This window comes from Plecotus auritus, assembly GCF_963455305.1.
Source record: "Plecotus auritus genome assembly, chromosome: 6".
Lineage (NCBI taxonomy): Eukaryota > Metazoa > Chordata > Mammalia > Chiroptera > Vespertilionidae > Plecotus > Plecotus auritus.
In genome coordinates this window covers 114721623-114739863 of record NC_137773.1, presented here as the reverse complement: position 1 = coordinate 114739863, position 18241 = coordinate 114721623, and the positions used below count along the sequence as shown (strand labels likewise).

At 49.9% G+C, this 18241-nt stretch overlaps 1 protein-coding gene across 5 annotated transcripts in view; it reads left to right on the top strand.

Annotated features, from left to right (window-relative positions):
* Window positions 1-18241, top strand: part of ANK2 (ankyrin 2) — a 376998-nt gene that overhangs the window by 77056 nt on the left and 281701 nt on the right. Inside the window, exon 2 of one of the 5 annotated variants that reach the window (XM_080676447.1) lies at window positions 15415-15475. The exons of the other annotated variants lie outside the window; for them this stretch is intronic. Coding sequence (XP_080532573.1) covers window positions 15455-15475 — 21 coding nt within the window. The 5' untranslated portion in view covers window positions 15415-15454. The remainder of the gene's footprint in view (window positions 1-15414; window positions 15476-18241) is intronic. 5 annotated transcript variants of the gene reach the window in all.

Sequence of the window (18241 nt, the reverse complement as noted above, 5' to 3'; positions counted from 1 at the left end):
GGGATGTCTGACTGACAGCTTAAACCTGCTCTACACGTGGAGCAGGCCTAAGTCAACAGTCAGACATCCTTAGCACTGCCATGGAGGCAGGAGAGGCTCCTACTACCGCCGTTGTGCTTGCAAGCCCTGAGCCTGGTTTCTGGCTGAGCGCACTGACCACCAGGGGGCAGCTCCTGTGTTGAGCATCTGCCCTCTGGTGGTCAGTGAGTGTCATAGCGACTGGTCGTTCCACTGTTTGGTTGATTTGCATATTAGCCTTTTATTTCATAGGATTGCTAGTTTTTATGTAAGATGTATAAATTTGATAGCCTGAGGTTTCAGCATTATGCTAAAGGTTATAAAATCTTGTGGGGTTTTTTTATACTCTTACATAATTTTGGAGAAAACACCTACCTTTAGGGTGTCTTTATATTTTTTGATGTGGTGATCATTATAACCGGTCAATTCCATTATGAGGAAAACAATGAAATATTTATAAATAAAAGGTCAAACATTAAATGATAGCCCAGCCAGCGTGGCTCAGTGGTTGAGCGTCGACCTATGAACCAGGAGGTCACAGTTTGATTCCCGGTCAGGGCACATGCCCGGGTTGTGGGCTCGATCCCCAGTGTGGGGCATGCAGGAGGCAGCCGATCCATGATTCTCTCTCATCATTGATGTTTCTATCTCTCTCTCTTTCTCCCCTTCTCTCTGAAATCAATGAAAATAAATAAATAAAAATTAAATGATAAAATAATTATTCAAAGAACTAATAAAAGACAGCACTGTCCTGGGCTGCAGGGCCTTACATTTACGTGGGAAGCCGTCTACATGTGGCGTTGGGCAGAGCAGTGTGGGCAGTTTCTTTAGCCGGGCCTTGGTTCCAGGGGATGCTGGCCTCACAGAGTGCGTGTGGCAGTGTCCCCTCCTCCTCTGTTTTGTGGCAGCGTCTTTGAAGGACTGATGCACATTCTTCTTTAAACATTCGGAGGAGTTTCCAGTGACACCACCTGGCCCCGGCTGTTCTTGGCGTGAAGTGTTTCGATTCCTGACTCAGTCTCATTCGTTGCTATACATCTATTTAGATTTTCTGTTTCTTCTTGAGTCATTTTAGTAGTTTGTGTCTTCCTAGGAATGCTTCCATTTCGCCTCGGTTCTCCAAGATGTCGGCGTACAGGTGTCCTTACTCTCCCTCATATCCCTTGTTCATTCCATGCAGCCTTGGCAGTGATGTCACATCTTTCATGCCTGGATTTAGTAATCTGAGTCCTCGTGGGCTCTGTTTTAATCCATCTAATTAAAGGTTTGTCAATTTGTTGATCTTTTCAAAGAACCAGCTTTTGGTTTTGCTGATTTTTTCTATTTTGTTTATTTATGCTCTAACCTGTACTACTTCCTTCCTTCTGTTTGCTTTGGATTTAGTTTATTCTTTTTCTTTTCTAGTTTCTTAAGGCAAAAAGTCAGGGTATTGATTTGAAATCTTTTTTTTCCTAACACGTTCACAACTCTACATTTCCCCCTCTGTCATCACCGCCCGTGAGTGTTGGTGTGTTATATTTCCACTTAATTCATCTCAAAGTAGTAGCTAATTTCCCTTGTAATTTCCCCTTTGAGCCTTTGATGATTAGAAGTGTCTTTTTTAATTTCCACATATTTTTGCATTTCCAATGTTCTCTTCTCTTATTGTTTTTACACTTCATTCCACTGTAGTTGGAGAATGCACTTTACATGACACTATGAACTGCAGTGAATATTGAGAGAGATGACCTACATAACAAAAGCAGCTTGAGGGCCTCAGTAACTTTCAGGAAAGTGAACCTGTCTTGGGACCCACATGATTCATAACCGGGGACCTGGAGGCTGAAAGGTGTGGCCTCGACAGAAACTGATGGTTATGGACGACGGGGACAGCCGTGCACACTCCCCTCGTCAGTGGGGAGTAGGGAGGTTTTCAGAACGGATGAGAATTCCAGGATCTCCCGCACCCCCAGCACAGAACAACACCTTGCACTTAGTAGGCCAACAGCTACTTGTTGGATGCTAGTCTGCAGTGTGATGGAGACACTGAGTGACCAGAGGTAGGAAGGGAGGTTGCTTTTAGAGTTTTAGGCAAGAGGTGCTTGATGACTGAGGGCCATTCTGAGAACGGATGGGTCAGTCGCCAATGACTTTGAATTTCTGTGTTTATCTTGGGAGCAAGTGGGGACTATTCCCTGGGAATTGGGGATTTTGTGTTTCTCTAGAACATTCGATGTCTTGCCAACAGTTAAGTGGTCTCTTGAATGAGCATAATCAGTCCTTGGCCAGTGTTGTGTTCCGGGTACTTAGACTAAATAGGAAATCAATGTGCCCACTGAGCACTGAGCAGCATAGAGGCCCCCCCCGCCCCCCCGACCACCACCAGTGACAGTCACAGTGTCCGTCTCTCAGAGAGAGAGGCCTGCCCGGGTCTCGATGAGCTTCGAGATGGATCCACGTAAATCATTACAGTTTTGCATAGATTGTGGGCTATTTTGAGAACCGCATATCAATCAGGATTCCAGTAGGAAATAGCTGGCCCACTCCAAACAGGGTCAACTAGGGAGGTTTATTTATGTTGAAACTATGTACAGACACGCAGAGAGGAGAAGGAGCCCGGGGATCGGAGGTTTTCTAAAGCAGGGAAAAGTGTGTGTGAGTATGTGTGTGTGTGTGTGTGTGAGAGAGAGTGTATGTGTGAGTGTGTATGAGTGTCTGAGAGTGTGCGTGTGTGTGTGAGTGTGTATGAGAGTGTGTGTGTGAGTGTGTGTGTGTATGAGAGTGTGTGAGTGTGTGAATGTGAGTGTGTAAGTGTGTGTGAGTGTATGTGTGAGTGCGTATGAGTGTGTGAATGTGTGTGAGTGTGTGAGTGTGAATGTGTGTGTGAGAGTGTGAGTGTGTGTGTGAGAGTGTGTGTGAATGTGTGTGAGAGTGTGTGAATGTGAGTGTGTATGTGAGTGTGTGTGTGAGAGTGTGTGTGAGTGTATGAGAGTGTGTTTGAGTGTGTGAATGTGAGTGTGTGTGAGTGTATGTGTTTGTATGAGTGTGTGAGTGTGTGTGTGTGAGTGTGTGTGAGTGTATGAGAGTGTGTTTGAGTGTGTGAATGTGAGTGTGTGTGAGTGTATGTGTGTGTATGAGTGTGTGAGTGTGTGAATGTGTGTGTGAGTGTGTATGAGAGTGTATTTGAGTGTGTGAATGTGAGAGTGTGTGTGTGAGTGTGTGTGTGTGTGAATGTGAGTGTGTGTGAGAGTGTGTGTGTGAGTGTATGTGTGAGTGTGTATGAGTGTGTGAGAGTGTATGTGTGTATGAGTGTGTGAGAGTGTGTGAGTGTATGTGTGAGTGTGTATGTGTGTGAGAGTGTATGTGTGTATGAGTGTGAGTGTGTGTGAGTGTGTAAATGTGAATGTGTGAGTGTGTGTGTGTGTGTGTGAGTGAGTGTGCATGTAAGAGTGAGAGTGTGTGTGTGAATGTGAGTGTGTGAGCGTGTGTGTGAGAGTGTGTGTGTGAGTGTCTGAGTGTGTGTGAGAGTGAGTGTGCATGTAAGAGTGAGAGTGTGTGTGTGTGAATGTGAGTGTGTGTGAGAGCGTGTGTGTGAGAGTGTGTGTGAGTGTGTGTGGGAATGTGAGTGTGTGTGAGTGAGTGTGAGAGTGTTTATGTGTGAGTGTGTGTGTGTGAGTGTAAGTGTGTGTGTGAGTATGTGTGTGAGCGTGTGTGTGTGAGTGTGTGTGAATGTGAGTGTGTGTGAGAGTGTGTATGAGAGTGTGTGTGTGAATGTGAGTGTGTGTGTGTGTGTGAGATGCAGGGCTCAGGTGCAGGCTTTGGCTTTGAGGGGAGAGTCCCACTTCCCCCACCAGCAGGGCAGGGTTAACTGGACAGCATAGGTGGATGCGCTGGGGCCAGAGGTGATGGGCAATGGGTGCCACGTGGCTGGGATGAGGAGTGGGTCTCACGGGGCCCAGCCTGCTGTCGGGGATGGAGGATGTACCTCATCCTCCAACAAGGCCCCTCCGGAGGCTGATGAAGTGCGGTCCTACCTGGTCCCTCTCACCTCCACTTGAACCCTAGGTGAGGGGAGAAGGCACAGCACAGTCTTTCCCTAGAAACAGCTCCCACTGTTTGTTTCTTGTCCCAGAAGCTGATTGTTAAAAATTAGATGGACAGAGTAACCACTGTCACTATGCTTAGCGTACAGAAGTAGCTACTTACTATTTTGCTATAAAGGAATTCTCCTTCTCCTTCAGAAGCGTGACACACTAGGCATGTGAAGTCTCATGTTGCTCACAGCCGTGTGGGGAGGAGGCTGTCAAAGATGTTCTGTAGCACAATTGTAAGCCATGGAATTGCCTTCTGCTGCTTCATGGCCGTTTGCAGGTGTCAGCTGCTGTGAATGAAGACTTTTTTCTCTAAACTTTTAAAAAAAACATATTTTTATTGATTTTTAGAGAGGGCGAGGGAGAGGGAGAGAGAGAGAGAAACATCAGTGATGAGAGAGAATCATGCATTGGCTGCCTCCTTCATGCCTCACACTGGGGATTGAGCCCGCAACCCAGGTGTGTGCCCTGACCGGGAATCAAATCGGTGCCCTTTGGTTCATGGGTTGATGCTCAGCCAATGAGCCATGCCAGCTGGGCATTTTTCGCTAAGCGTTTGAACCTTGAGTTGTTTTCATAGTTCCACATTTAAGAAAAAATATACTGAAGTAATTTCCAGCAACGCTAGGGTCAAGATGGTCAGTTTACAAAGGAAGAAAATATGAAATCCGTTTTTAGTTGAAAAATTCATTAGTAGTTTAAAATGTATTTTCCACCTCAAATTCTGAGTGATGTTTACTCTGTGGAGTGGCTGGGACGCTGATCTGAGGCCTGGGCTGGGGCAGCTGGTCGTGGTTTGGAAAATAGGAATGTTGTTCAGGCCCAGACCAAAGGGTGCCCCTCTGACTGTGCCGTGGGCATGGGACACTGTCCACATCAGAGTGAAGCAGCGATGCCAGGCCTCACACATCAATAAGGAAATATTACAAAGCAACACAGACACCCCGGCTGCCCCGGGTTCATCACTCAGCATAGGCCGACTATGTATTATATAGTTTTAGGAGCCCCAAGAACATGAAAACTATTTCTAAATAAACTCCGTGAAAATAACAGTGTTGTACGGAAGATGAAGACCTTTCTTAGCTTGTGACAGAGTCCAGCAGGAGCCGGGACCTCAGGCTGGGCTCTGCACCCCCTGCCCTGGAGGGCGGGGGGAGGTCACGCACTGGGAATGCCTGGCCTGTGTCCTGTCTGCTCAGTCATGTGCTTCCTCCTGCCTGTATGTTGTTATAATTGTGCAGCTTGATTACATGCTACACAGGCAGGTGAAACATCGGACAGTTATTTCATGAGAAAGGGAATGCTTTGCAAAGAGCATTAAAGGAGAGGTGGGGTGGGGGGAGCGGGGGCAGGGAACGGAAAGATGAGGGAGAAATTCTTCCGCAATCTTGAAGGCTCTGCACTCAGATCACCTCACCTTTGGTGTGGCACCTGCCCCCACGTGCAGACGCCGAATTTGAAATGCACCCTCCACAGGGGAGGGTGGGGTTTATGCCCAAGAGAGGGTGTGGGACACCGTGTGCCGGACGCGCTGCAGACAAGGGCCTGGGCATCACCCATTGAGACAGTGAACAGAGGCCCTTTCAGTTACATAACACATCTAAGTTCTCTACACATCTTTGTACATGACTGTCCCTTCCAACTTTTTCAATTTGTCACTAGCACCGGGGCCTGGCTGCTCTAGATTAGGAGAGATAAGGAGTGAGCTTACACTTTGGGTATTTTTCAACAGAGATTAAAAAAAAACTGACTCAGCCAGGCTGGCATGGCTCAGTGGTTGAGCGTCGACCTATGAACCAGGAGGTCCTGGTTCGATTCCTGGTCAGGGCACATGCTCAGGTTGCAGGCCCGATCCCCAGTGTGGAGCGTGCAGGAGGAAGCCGACCCATGATTCTCTCTCATCATTGATGTTTCTATCTCTCTCCCTCTCCCTTCCTCTCTGAAATCAATAAAAATATATTTTAAAAAATAAAAATAAAAAAATGACTCCATCAGGGTGCAAGCACATTTGGTCTCATTTCATAAATGCCCCTGAGGGACTCTGGGAATGACTGAGACCTATCAGTAAGTAATTATAGGAAAACTTGAAATTCTGATAAGAAGCTTTGCAAAACAGTCATAGGCAGCAATAGAAACTTGTAGCCTTGAAGGTTCTCCCTAGAGTCTTACCACAAAATTGGCCCACACTGCCTGTTTTGATTTAACCTATGAAATGTGTTGGCCCTGGGGTGATAGATGAGCTGGAGTTTGGTGTTTTAGACCAAGGGCTGGCGACTCCTGTGTGAAGAGCCGACAGAACCTCCTTGTCTCTGTGGGCCTGGGGGTCCTGCTGAACCCGCTCCTGCGCCGAGAGCAGAGATAGCGTGGGAATGAGCAACGTGGTTGGGCTCCGATGCAGCCTTAGCTGTGGGCACTGAGGTGGGAACTTCAAATGGTTTTCACATGTCACGAAATAAACGTTTCAACCATCTGCAGGTTAGACACCGCATTAGGTCACTTCCGTAGGACCCGAGGCAGGTGGCCGGCGCAGGTGTTTGCGGCCCCGAGGGATGGCTGTCCGGGTCCTTCCTCCCAGTTGGGTGTCCCAGAATCATGGAGCACGCAGTTGAGCATTAGCCCACCCAGGTCTGCCTTGGTCCATCTCCTGTTCTGCTTTTGAACCCAACATCAGCTCAATTCCTTCCTGTCCCTCATAGCCTCCCAGCTTCCCATTCCTTCCAGTACCTCCGTCTCCTTCGCACGACGCGTGAGAGTCATCCTTTAGCTCAGGCCTCGGAGCTCTGGTTCTTCAGGTCATAACTCCTGGAGCAGAGACGATGTCTCCTCCGCCCTCTGCATCCCCTCGGCTTCATCCAGCACAGAGAAGGGCAAATGCTCATTAGATTGCTTGGCATGTTTGCTGTCCAAATTCAGTCTTTATTATCTGATTACATTTTTTTCTAATCCTCACTTGATATTTTTTCCATTGATTTTAAAAAAATGTTTTTATTATTTCAGAGAGGAAGGGAGGGAGAGAGAGAGAACATCAATGATGAGAGAGAATCATTGATCGGCTGCCTCCTGCATGTCCCCTACTGGGGATGGAGCCCACAACCCGGGCAAGTGCCCTTGACTGGAATCGAACCTGGGACCCTTCAGTCTGCAGGCCGATGCTCTACCCACTGAGCAAAAACAGCCAGGGCTCCACTGATTTTAGAGAGAGTGGAAGAGAGAGGGAGAGACAGAGAGAAATATCGATGGGAGAGAAGCACATTGAGGGGTTGCCTCCTGCACACGCCCCGACCAGGGCCCTCCCATGTTTTGGTTAATATGCACTACGTCCTTCCAGATCCCATTCATATAGTCGGACTTTTCCAAGGGGCTTCCTGGGATCCTGCCAACATGAAACAATTCATGTCTCTTTTGGCTTCTCATTGGCAATGTCTCCCCCATGATACCTAATCGCATTAGCGTTATTGCCATTCATCGTCTGCCTCCCTGGTTGAGGTCAGGGGTTGTCCTTTCTTGTCTGTCCACCCACCAGGGTCACACGCGGGCATCAGTACTTCCTTGGACTGTGAGTGGAAGATGGGTGTGCTCTGTGTTTTCCTGTGGTTATAAAACAGTCACGGAAAGCCCAGCCAGTGTGGCTCAGTGGTTGAGCATCGGCCTATGAACCAGGAGGTCACCAGTTTGATCCCCGGTCAGGGCACAGGCCCCGGTTGCAGCTCGATCCCCAGTGTGAGACGTGCAAGAGGCAGCTGATCCATGATTCTCTCTCATCATTGATGTTTCTCTCTCTCTCTCTTCCTCTCTGAAATCAATAAAATATATTTAAGAAAACAACACTTATTGAAAGTTTTGTGTTCACTCATGTACACGTATGTATGAGTGGAAAATCCTCCCCAGGGTCATCACGGAGCGTGAGTTTTCATCGAGGGTCCACAGCTTAGCAAGTTGGTCTGCCTCCTTTGTGTACATGGAAAAATGGGTTACTATTGTTTTTATTTTAGAATATTCCATATAAATTTATCTTTTCCACTAGACTGTGAATTCCTTGAGAATAGAATTTATTTTGTGTCCCTGTTATTTTCAACAATTCTTGGCATATTGCAAATGCTCGGTAAATATTTATTAAATGTCTGACATCGATTGGTACTTGGCCCAGTGTTGGTAAATACGATACACATTCTACCATTTCACGATAATTTACTTCAAAGCATTTGAGTGTATCAAGAAAAGCCTTCACTTTTGAATAATTTTTCTCAGAAATTATAATGTCATGTAAAGCCTATTAACTAAAATCTATATTTTACAAAAATTAAGATTATTATTATTATTTTTTACTTGTTAGTTTCTTTCTTTTTTCCAAACATTGACAGACTTTATTGGGGGGGGGGGTGGGGATTCCCACCTGGGATCCGACCTTTTAAATAAAAAAGTGCCTAGAAAAGAAGGGATTTAGAAAGTTTTGTACACTAACTACACTGGGCCCCCAGGGCATGAAGGGGGCAATGGCTGAGTGGGCTGGAGGTGGGGGGGCAGGCCCTTGCCACCCGCATGCCCACGTTCACCCTGGACATGAGGGTGAGATGCTTGGGGGGACTAGGAGCCCCCAGACCAGGGGCAAGATGGCAGCGGGAGGTGTGGGCCGCCACAGCTTCCATCAAGGACCCGCTGGTAGCGCTGGGGCCGCAGTTGCCTGGCAGCTTGCTGCTGGCCTCCTCAGTGGGGAACTCGTCTCCATAGCGGAGCTCCTTGCCATGCGGGGCGCCGGGCAGAGATGGCATGCGCTCTGCCCTCCCTGGGGTATCCAAGAGAAGCAGGTGGGCTCACACGGTGCTGATAAAGCGGGGCATTGCCATGAGTGGTGGCATCCACCCGGTCAGGCACCCAGAAGAGCATGTAGCACCTAACACCCTCCCGTCGTAGACCACCCCCCACCACCACCGCCTGCCAGTCAGCGCAGAGCACAGTGCCAGCGCATGCAGTGACCGTCTGGCCAGCATGGTGTCCACTTCTTTCAGGACGGTCTTCGCTGCAGATGTTACTGCTGTGTATACATATCATGCTGACCGTAATGCTGTGCTCCCTTTGACAACAGCTCACAAGTTGAGAAGATTGCAGGGGAGCATTGTGTCGTTTTATAGGGGGTGGGCGTGGCTAACAATGTCTGGCGTCATCACGCTCTCACGCTGACCTGGGACCTGAGACCACGTCATCGGTAGAGGTGATGAAGTGAGCCCCAAGAAGCCAGAGGCTCCGCAGTTAGCATAAGTTATTCCAAATAATCAACAAAACGCTTTGCAAACAGAAAATATGAGGTTGGGGTGTTGTTTTGTTTTTTTTGCATACTGAAAATAAACAAAAGATTTGCATGTTAAAATAAAAGTAAGATAAATACTCAATATCAAACCATGTTTTTTGAAAGTTTTAGCAATGGCCCAGCTGGCGTGGCTTAGTGGTTGAGCATTGACCTATGAACCAGGAGGTCAGGGTTCGATTCCTGGTCAGGGCACATGCCTGGGTTGCCGGCTCGATCCCTAGTGTGAGGCGTGCAGGAGGCAGCTGATCCATGATTCTCTCTCATCATTGATGTTTCTCTCTCTCTCTCTCCCTCTCTCTTTCTCTCTGACATCAATGAAAAAATGATTTAAAAAAAGAAAGAAAGCTTTAGCCATGTAAATAGCTCTAAATTATTTTAAGTTTGGTGTTTTCTTTGGACCCTATGGAAAGGGAGTCCTGTCTGTTTTCTAGCCTCTCCTCTGCCCTGCCCCCCCCCCCACCCCTAAAGAAACGGGAATGCTCGGAGCTCCATGCGCCCCTGTTCCGCAGGCTCCATGGGGCTGGGCGGATTCGGGCTAACCCGCAGCTGCAGTGGGATGAGTGCTGTTGGTCCCATCAAATGGCAAAGCCTCCTGACAGGAGAGGCGGGTGTCCGCTGTCATGGCACCAGCACTGTGATGTCAGGACAGCGAACAAAGAAGAGGGTGAGTCGGCTGGGAAGGGGACCAGGGCACAGACCGCACCCGCATGGTCGCAGGACTGCGTAAATGTACCCACTGGGAACGTCACGGGGTCACGAAACCGTGAATTGCAGTTTCTTACTCCCCTGGAGATGACATGCTTCTCTTCTCCTTAAAAATATCAGCTGATGAGGTTTCCTTCAGATGAACATTCCATCCTGTGCTTTACGCTTGTTTAATAGAAACTGGTTCAGTTCCAAGTCCTTGAATTCCACCAGTGCCGTTTCTCTCCCAGGGTTAAACTTCAAATTCCCTCAGGTACTGTGCCCACCAGGAAGCGTCTCTTGTTTTTTAAATTAAATACATTTTTACTAGAGGCCTGTGCACAAAATCCGTGCACTGGGGGTGGGCGGGTTCCTCAGCCCAGCCTGTGCCCACTTGCAGTCCAGGAGCCCTCCGGGGATGTCCGACTGATGGCTGCTGCAGAGGCGGGAGAGGCTCCCACCACTGCCGCTGTGCTCGCCAGCCGTGAGCCCGGCTTCTGGCTGAGCAGTGCTCCCCCTGTGGGAGCACACTGACCACCAGGGGGTAGCTCCTGCGTTGAGCATCTGCCCCCTGGTGGTCAGTGTGCGTCATAGCGACCGGTTATTCCTCTGTTCAGTCGATTTGCATATTAGCCTTTTATTATATAGGATTGATTTCAGAGAGGAATGGAAAGGGAGAGAGAGATAGAAACGTTAATGATGAGAGAGAATCATGGATCAGCTGCCTCCTGCACGCCCCACAGTGGGGATGGAGCCTGCAACCCGGGCCTGTGCCCTGACCAGGAATCGAACTGTGACATCCTGGCTCCTAGGTCGATGCTCAACCACTGAGCCACACCGGCCGGGCACTGTTTTAAATGTATTTCTGCTTTTATAGTTTGTTAAGTGAAAACACCTCACCATTAGCCTCCTGGCTCATTACTAAGCTGTGAGAAAGGTGTTTAGGAGATGAAGTCAATGCTGCAGGCAGCTTGGGGAACGTGGAGCCTGTAAGATTTGGTGGTTGGTAATACATGCAGGCCCCTCGTTCTTTCTCACTTCTTCTTCCTCAGAACGCCATGCGAGGAGGGACTGTGGGGGGTGGGCTTCGTCCCGCCTGCCACTCTGCCTTTTCTGTCCTCTGCCTCCGGGGGAGTCTCACCATCGGGCCCCTTGGTCTCTGGGGTCCCAGGTTCTAGAATGAAGCCGGGTGCTGCTGCCTGGGGCAGGGCCACCTGCAGTGACTGGAGAGCGGGCTGCAGACACCGTGGGCCATCTGCAGGCACGGGGGCTGTTCGTCCATCCCTACAGTGCAGCCACTGTGGAGGAGTCGGGGTGACCCCCGTGGGCCTGGTGACCCAGGCGCCTCCCGGAGGCTGTCTGATCCTCCATGAACTTGTTCAGCACAGACATCACACACAGGAGCAGAGAGCCGTGTCCGGAGGATGGCAGGATGGCTGCTTTTGGGAGACCTTCTCCTGTCCCGCGTGGGAAGTTATCATTCCAGGGACTTTCCCATGGCATTGTGCTTACTCTTCAGCACAGGCCCGGGGTGGGGGGTGGACTGAGGGCACTGGCTTGGTGACACCCGTCCGTAACCAGGAGCAGAGCCGGGCCTTGACCACGGCCTTGGACTCCTAGCTGTTGGTTTTCCTACCTGTCCTCGCCCCTGCCCGGTGAATGCTGCAGCGTTCGTTTCTGTCCCCTGAGCTGACAGCGTGTGCTGCGCCCGCCCGCCCAGCCGCGTTCAGACAGCGGTGCCCTTTAATTGGAACAGGTGACAGTGTGATCTGTTCTTCACAGAGCCCGCCTCCGATAGCGAAAGGGGTGCTAGGAGTTATTCTGGGAAAACCAGAACCATCCCACGCCAATTAGGATGTAGCTCTGCCCCGATTATGAAAAGATAAACAAGCAGCATAAGCACAGAGCCCGCATGGCTTGCTCCGGCGGCGGAGCTAAGCTCCCGCCCTGAGTCTAGGTCTCAGCCAAATCACTTCTGTCAAAACGCCTGGCCACTGCATTTGTTTCCCCAGTGTGGAAAAGGAGTAATATCGTTAGGACCTAGTTGATGGGGCCGCTGTGTGTGTTTCCTGTGGCTGTGCGTGGGTATCACCGAAGCTGAGCCAGGGCCTGTCTGTGTTTTGCTGTCACAGAGCAAGGAGGCGATCTCTGCCTATGGCGCCCAGGGCTCATCTGAAGAGAACACAGCCTTTCCAGGCCTTGGAATTAAAGCGACCGAGCTCGGGAGTTTTACACACACATGTCTATTCATGAACATGTGAGGGTGATGCCCCGGGACCCGCCTGTGCCGCCAGGAGATGGGGCGTGGGGACAGCGGGGTGACGGTGAGGGCGGCAGTGGGGGTCAGAGTGGAGGCCAGTGTGGGCATGGGGTGGGGCAGTTCTGGGAAGTTCCGGGCACTGAGCCTTTCCTGCTCCCGGGCGGGAGGAAGGCGTGGAGATGAGGACACACGTGGTGTCTCACGAAGGTTTCCCTGAGATGGCATGTCGGGGAGAGAACCAGCCCTGGCGTGGCAGGGACTCTGCCCTGGAAACCCGACAACCTTCACTAACTTGACTGACTTGCTTCCCTCAGATACGCTAGTTCTGGTCGGTGGCTGTGCCTCGGAACGTGAACTTCAGTTTCTCAGCTGTAACATGGAACAGCCCGGCCAGCACGGCTCAGTGGTTGAGCGTTGACCTATGAACCAGGAGGTCACGGTTCGATTCCCGATCGATTCCCATTGTCCTATGAACCAGGTTGTGGGCTCCATCCCCAGTGTGGGGCGTGCAGGAGGCAGCCGATCCATGATTCTCTCTCATTATTGATTTTTCTATCTCTCTCTCTCTTTCCCTTCCTCTCTCCGAAATAAAAAAATATATAACGAAATAAAAAAATATATATATATTTTTAAAAGTTCACAGTCTTACAGATGATACTGGGAGAACCACCTCAGCCAGTTCCCCTGTATCGGCCAGGACACCAGTGTAGGGATGCCCAGCCATCGGCTTGCAACCCTGTTGGGTTTGAGTCCTTCTTGTTCTCACGACCACGCAGGGCCTCAGCGTCAGCCAGTGCCTGTCCACGTCCTAATCTGTCTGGAAGCGTGATAAAAAGTCACATGGACTGGAGTTTGGCTGAGTGACACCAGCGGCCAAATCCTATCTCGTGACACATGGTCCAAGGATGACCAGCACTTAGTGAAACTTGGTGGGATGTCACAAGGCTTTGGCAAGAAACAGGTGTCTAATCTCCCGATAGCAAGTGAAACGTCAAGCACCCAGTCTCTTGAAGGAGGTAGGAAGGTAGGATGGAAGGGAAGACTTGGAGGTGGCAGATCCCAGCTTGGAGCTCCCAAAGCTGGGACACGGTGCTTAACCTTCAAGATTATCCCCTGATCACATGCTGAGTGAGAAAAGTCAGTCGGAGAAAGACAAGTACCACACGATCTCACTCATATGTGGACTCTAATGAACAAAATAAACTGATGAACAGAGTGGATCCAGAGACATGGAAGAAGGGAACAGAGTGCAGAATCTCGGAGGAAGGTGGGGAGGGTGGGTGGGAGGTAACCAACCAAAGACCTTGTGTGTCTATATGCATAACCCATGGACACAGACACTAGGGTGGTGAAGGCCTGGGGTGGGGCGGTAGCGGTTGGAGGGAGTCAGTGGAGGAAAAGGGGGACATATGTAATATTTTCAACAATAAAGATCTATAATAATAAAAGTATAATATGCAAATCGACCAAATGACCAAACAGCAGAATGACCGTCCAGACAACCTCTGGACAACCACGTTATGACACCCACTGGCACCAGGCCGGCCAAGGCAAGTGCGATGTGATTGGTTGGGGGGGCCCCGCCATCACCCCATGATCACCCTGCAGAGGGAGGCCCAGGCCACTGGCCAGCCAGGTGATCGATCAATCAGGGGGCTCCACAATTGCCCCAAAGAGGGAGGCCCAGGCTACCCAGTGGCGGCAGCACTGTGGTGGGTGGGCGGGGCCTCCCTCTGTGGGGGTGATCAATGGTGGGCTCCTGGACTGTGAGAGGGTGCAGGCCGGGCTGAGGGACGCCCCCCACTCCCTAGTGCATGAATTTTGTGCACCGGGCCTCTAGTTTATAAAAAAAAAAAAAGAAAAAAAGATTTTCCTGTGATCAGAGAAATGCCAGAAACTTCTGAAAGCCTGTGAACTTTCTAGAGAGAATAAACTCAATGAGGACGTGCAGGGCTGGACAGTGTTTGTGCATCAGTGAGATAGGGGACCCGGAAGAAGTCCTGTTGGCAGATGTGGCAAAAGGTATGAAACAGTCATGAGCTTGGCAAGCGTGTGCATGGGACTGCACATGGAAGCAGCGCTTATCTGGTGGAAGAGCAGCAGATTTGAGGATGAGCTGGGCAGCACATGGACAGGTGTTGGGTTCACTTTGTGTCCAATTTGTTTGTAGACTGAAGGCAGTAAATCTGCTCAGGCGCGAATGAACAAACAAATGGCTGCTGAGCTTGCAGTGACCTCGGCCATCTCAACTGCTAGTATTGCTCCAAGTTCCTTATATTTTCACTAGAGGCCTGGTACACAAAATTCGTGCACTCGCCGGGACTGCCCTCTCACAGTCCGGGAGCCCTCAGGGGATGTCCGACTGACGGACATCCTTAGCCCTGCCACAGAGGTGGGAGAGGCTCCTGCCACTGCCACTGCGCTCACCAGCCGTGAGCCTGGTTTCTGGCTGAGCGGTGCTCGCCCTGTGGGAGTGCACTGACCCCCAGGGGGCAGCTCCTGCGTTGAGTGTCTGCCCCCTGGTGGTCAGTGCGTGTCATAGTGACCGGTCGTTCTGCTGTTCGGTCAATTTGCGTATTAGCCTTTTATTATATAGGATAATTTCTTCCATCTGTTCCTCTTAGACATACTGTTTTTCTCTCTTTTCACCTACTCTATTTTGCCTACTTTTCTGAGCTCTTAAAAATATTTAAATATTTTTTGTCTTCCTCTTTTGTGTTTATGATAGTGATAATTTTCTTTTTTTTAAATATTTTTTTATTGATTTCAGAGAGGAAGGGAGAGGGAGAGAGAGATAGAAACATCAGTGATGAGATTCATTGATCGGCTGCCTCCTGCACACCCCACACAAGGATGCAGTCTGCAACCGGGCATGTGCCCGGACCGGGAATTGAACCTTGACCTCCTGGTTCATAGGTCGTTGCTCAACCACTCAGCCACACCGGTCGGATGACAATTTTCTTTTAAGTTATGCATCAGTGCCTAGTAAAAACCCATTTTTAGTAGAAATGTGGCAACTGTTGCTGATGATACCTTGAAATGACTTCAGACTCACATGATCTTTTTTCTTCTTTCAGGTAAGTGACTGAATGGGGACATGAAGAGCTGATAATTCAGATGACAACCATGTTGCAAAAGGTACTGTGCGTTTAGTATCGTGGTGACAGGGATCTGATGAAAGGACACAGAGGTCGGGATGTAGCTAAGCACTATTTTGGTAAAAACAGGTGTGGTTTGTGTGTGTGTGTGTGTGTGTGTGTGTGTGTGTGTGTATAAACAGATTTAAAGATGTTATAGCTTTAAGAATAATTAGGAGAAATGTAATAAATGATGGAACTTTCTGTAGTCTAGGAAGTCATCTGGGAATGGAAAGAGAAATTGAGCACCTTGTCAACGTATTCACTGGGGGGCAGAGGGAGGTGGGGAGGAGTTGGGGAGCAGACAGAGTGGACGCCTTGGTGTTTGGGTTTAGGGGTCCATTTTCTCTAAAGGGCTTATGGTTTGTTTTCTGAGACCAAAAACATCATCTCAGAGTTACTCATAACGCTGATTCCTGCAAGCTCGTCAGTGTACCGCAATTTGATCCTGGATAATCCAATAGATTGTATCCGTGTGGAGAATCCCCCTGATTCTATTTATATAGAGTGTCCCCCCAAAAATGTGTACCCACTTTGAATGATTATAAAGTCACTGTTTATTAACATACAGTTCATTTTCAAAATTTAAAAGAATCTACAGAAATGAATAATATTTTTGTCAACGCCTGTTTTCAACCTGATGACCATTCTGGTCCAGGGACTGCTGATAATGTGAAGCAATGGAATTGCAAACATCAAGAATCATTTCTGTAGGTATTTCTCTCTTTCCGCATCCAGCGCGGCTAGAGAGCGGGTCCAGTTCCTGAGTAGGGGCGGCTGGGGATTGATAAATAAAAGAAAGAGACAAGACACAGAGATAGAAGGAAAAAGCTGGGACCGGTTGGGACCACCGTCCTCTTCTGATGGAGAGACAGGGATCCAGAGCCAATCCAGCAAGTTTATTTTATATCCAAAATACCAGGAAGTTTCACCAAAAGGTCAAGACAAGAGGAGATTATTTGCATTCTTGAGTAGGCCCTGAGCATTCCTGGTGCTAGGTTGGATTTAGATATCAAAACCACTTCCCCACACCACGGGCTGAAATGAAGGTCAAGCTGACAACACCCTTGCCCTTTTGGCAAGGCGTGTTCCCAGGGCGTGGCTTTGCCTGTCGCCTTGGGTTCAGCTGACAATAATTAAATAATGCCCATGTGCCTTCCCAGGCGCTGTCTACACATTTCGTTCAGTATCTGTGCGCCCTCAATTCATCACCTGTTGCCGGTTTTGTACCATAAACGTTACGTTTTGTGTATCCCCATGAAAACGTCTAGTGTATAAATCTTCTTTGTTCAAAGCTCAGTCTGGCTGGAAAGGAAGGAGCATCAGGTGAGCCGCCAGCTGTTCACGTGTGGCTACCTGTTTAGGGGACACCCTGCATAAACACTTTCACATGCGGGGAGGGAGGGAAGAAGGAAATGTTCAACTCACAGAAATAAAAGAACATTAGGATCTAGATATCAATCATGCATGTGGCTTGTGGAAATCTGATTTTTTTAAAGCTGTAAATCTTGCCTAGAAGGGTCTTTTGTAGAAGAAATCTTTAATTCCTGTAGAAACCAGTGTGCCTGGTGATGGGGAAACAGCTGTGTTGTGACCCGTTAGATGAGCTCATGGCACCCTTAACCTTGGGGGTCACACTGAGACCGTGACATCTGAGATGATCAAATCCCAGGTTGTGCTTGAACTGAGGAGCAATCCGCTCCCACGAACAGAGACATACGTGAGTACTGGAAGAGGAACAGTCAACTCTACTTGTTCATAAAATTACAATACTTAAAAATGCTCTAACTCTGTCTAGAAATTGCCTCAAGGCCCTCCAGTCCTCGCAGTGAGTGCAGGTGAGCCAGGTGGCTCTCCGTCAGGGGTGACTGTCAGGGCTGGCGGTGCCCCTAGACCAGGAATTGGATGTTTCCAGGACAAAAGCAGCCCTGCTGGAAGGAGGGGTGGAGGGGACAGGGCGGTTCTGAGGAGGCGCAGGGGAGGGCGAAGCACTGCTGAGAGGTGCAGTCTCCCCACAGGGGCGGGGGTGGGGGGGCTGCAGGCCCACACCCTCCATGAGCCGTGTCCTGAGTGATTTTTAAGTCAGAGCAGCCCAGGAAGGTGGAACTCTGACGGGATTTTATATCCATGCATGGAGGCTCCCAGAGGTTACGTCTTATGTCCGACCCACGTAAATTCCCAGCCCACAGGGTGGAGCCACGTCCAGGTCCAGTCACTGCTGTTCATGGCCACGGTGGCCGGGGTGGCAGGCCCATGGCCGGCTGGTACTACACATGGGTGTAGTTGTGGGGGCGACATTCAAACCTTGTGAGTCCAAGAAGAGGGCGGGTCCCAGGCCCGAGAGGCCACACAGAAGTCACCGCCTCCAGGTCCCCCGGGGGCCGGTGGCTCTCATGGCCCCCACAGTCCTCCCCTAAATGCCGCACTGCCCGAAGCCTGTCTGCAGGGCACGGGCCCCATGGGCTTAGGCGGCCAAGCGCTTTCCGGTGGAGGCTGGGCGGGGGCAGCCCTGGCCGCTGAGGACTCCCCGTGGGCCCATGGACCGATACCAGGGCCTTTCCTCCGAGGACTCATTTCCTGGGGACGGAGGAGGAGTTCTGGGCTCTGCCCTGACACCCCGCTCCGCGCCGTCCCTGCAGGTACAGGGAGGCTCCGTGTCCTGGGCGGGATTGCTGTTCTGTGTGTGGAGAGGCGTAGAGGGTAAGTGAAGGGGTACCATGACAGCGTGTGAGCCAGAGAGAAAGTTGTCCTGAGTTTCCTAAAGTGT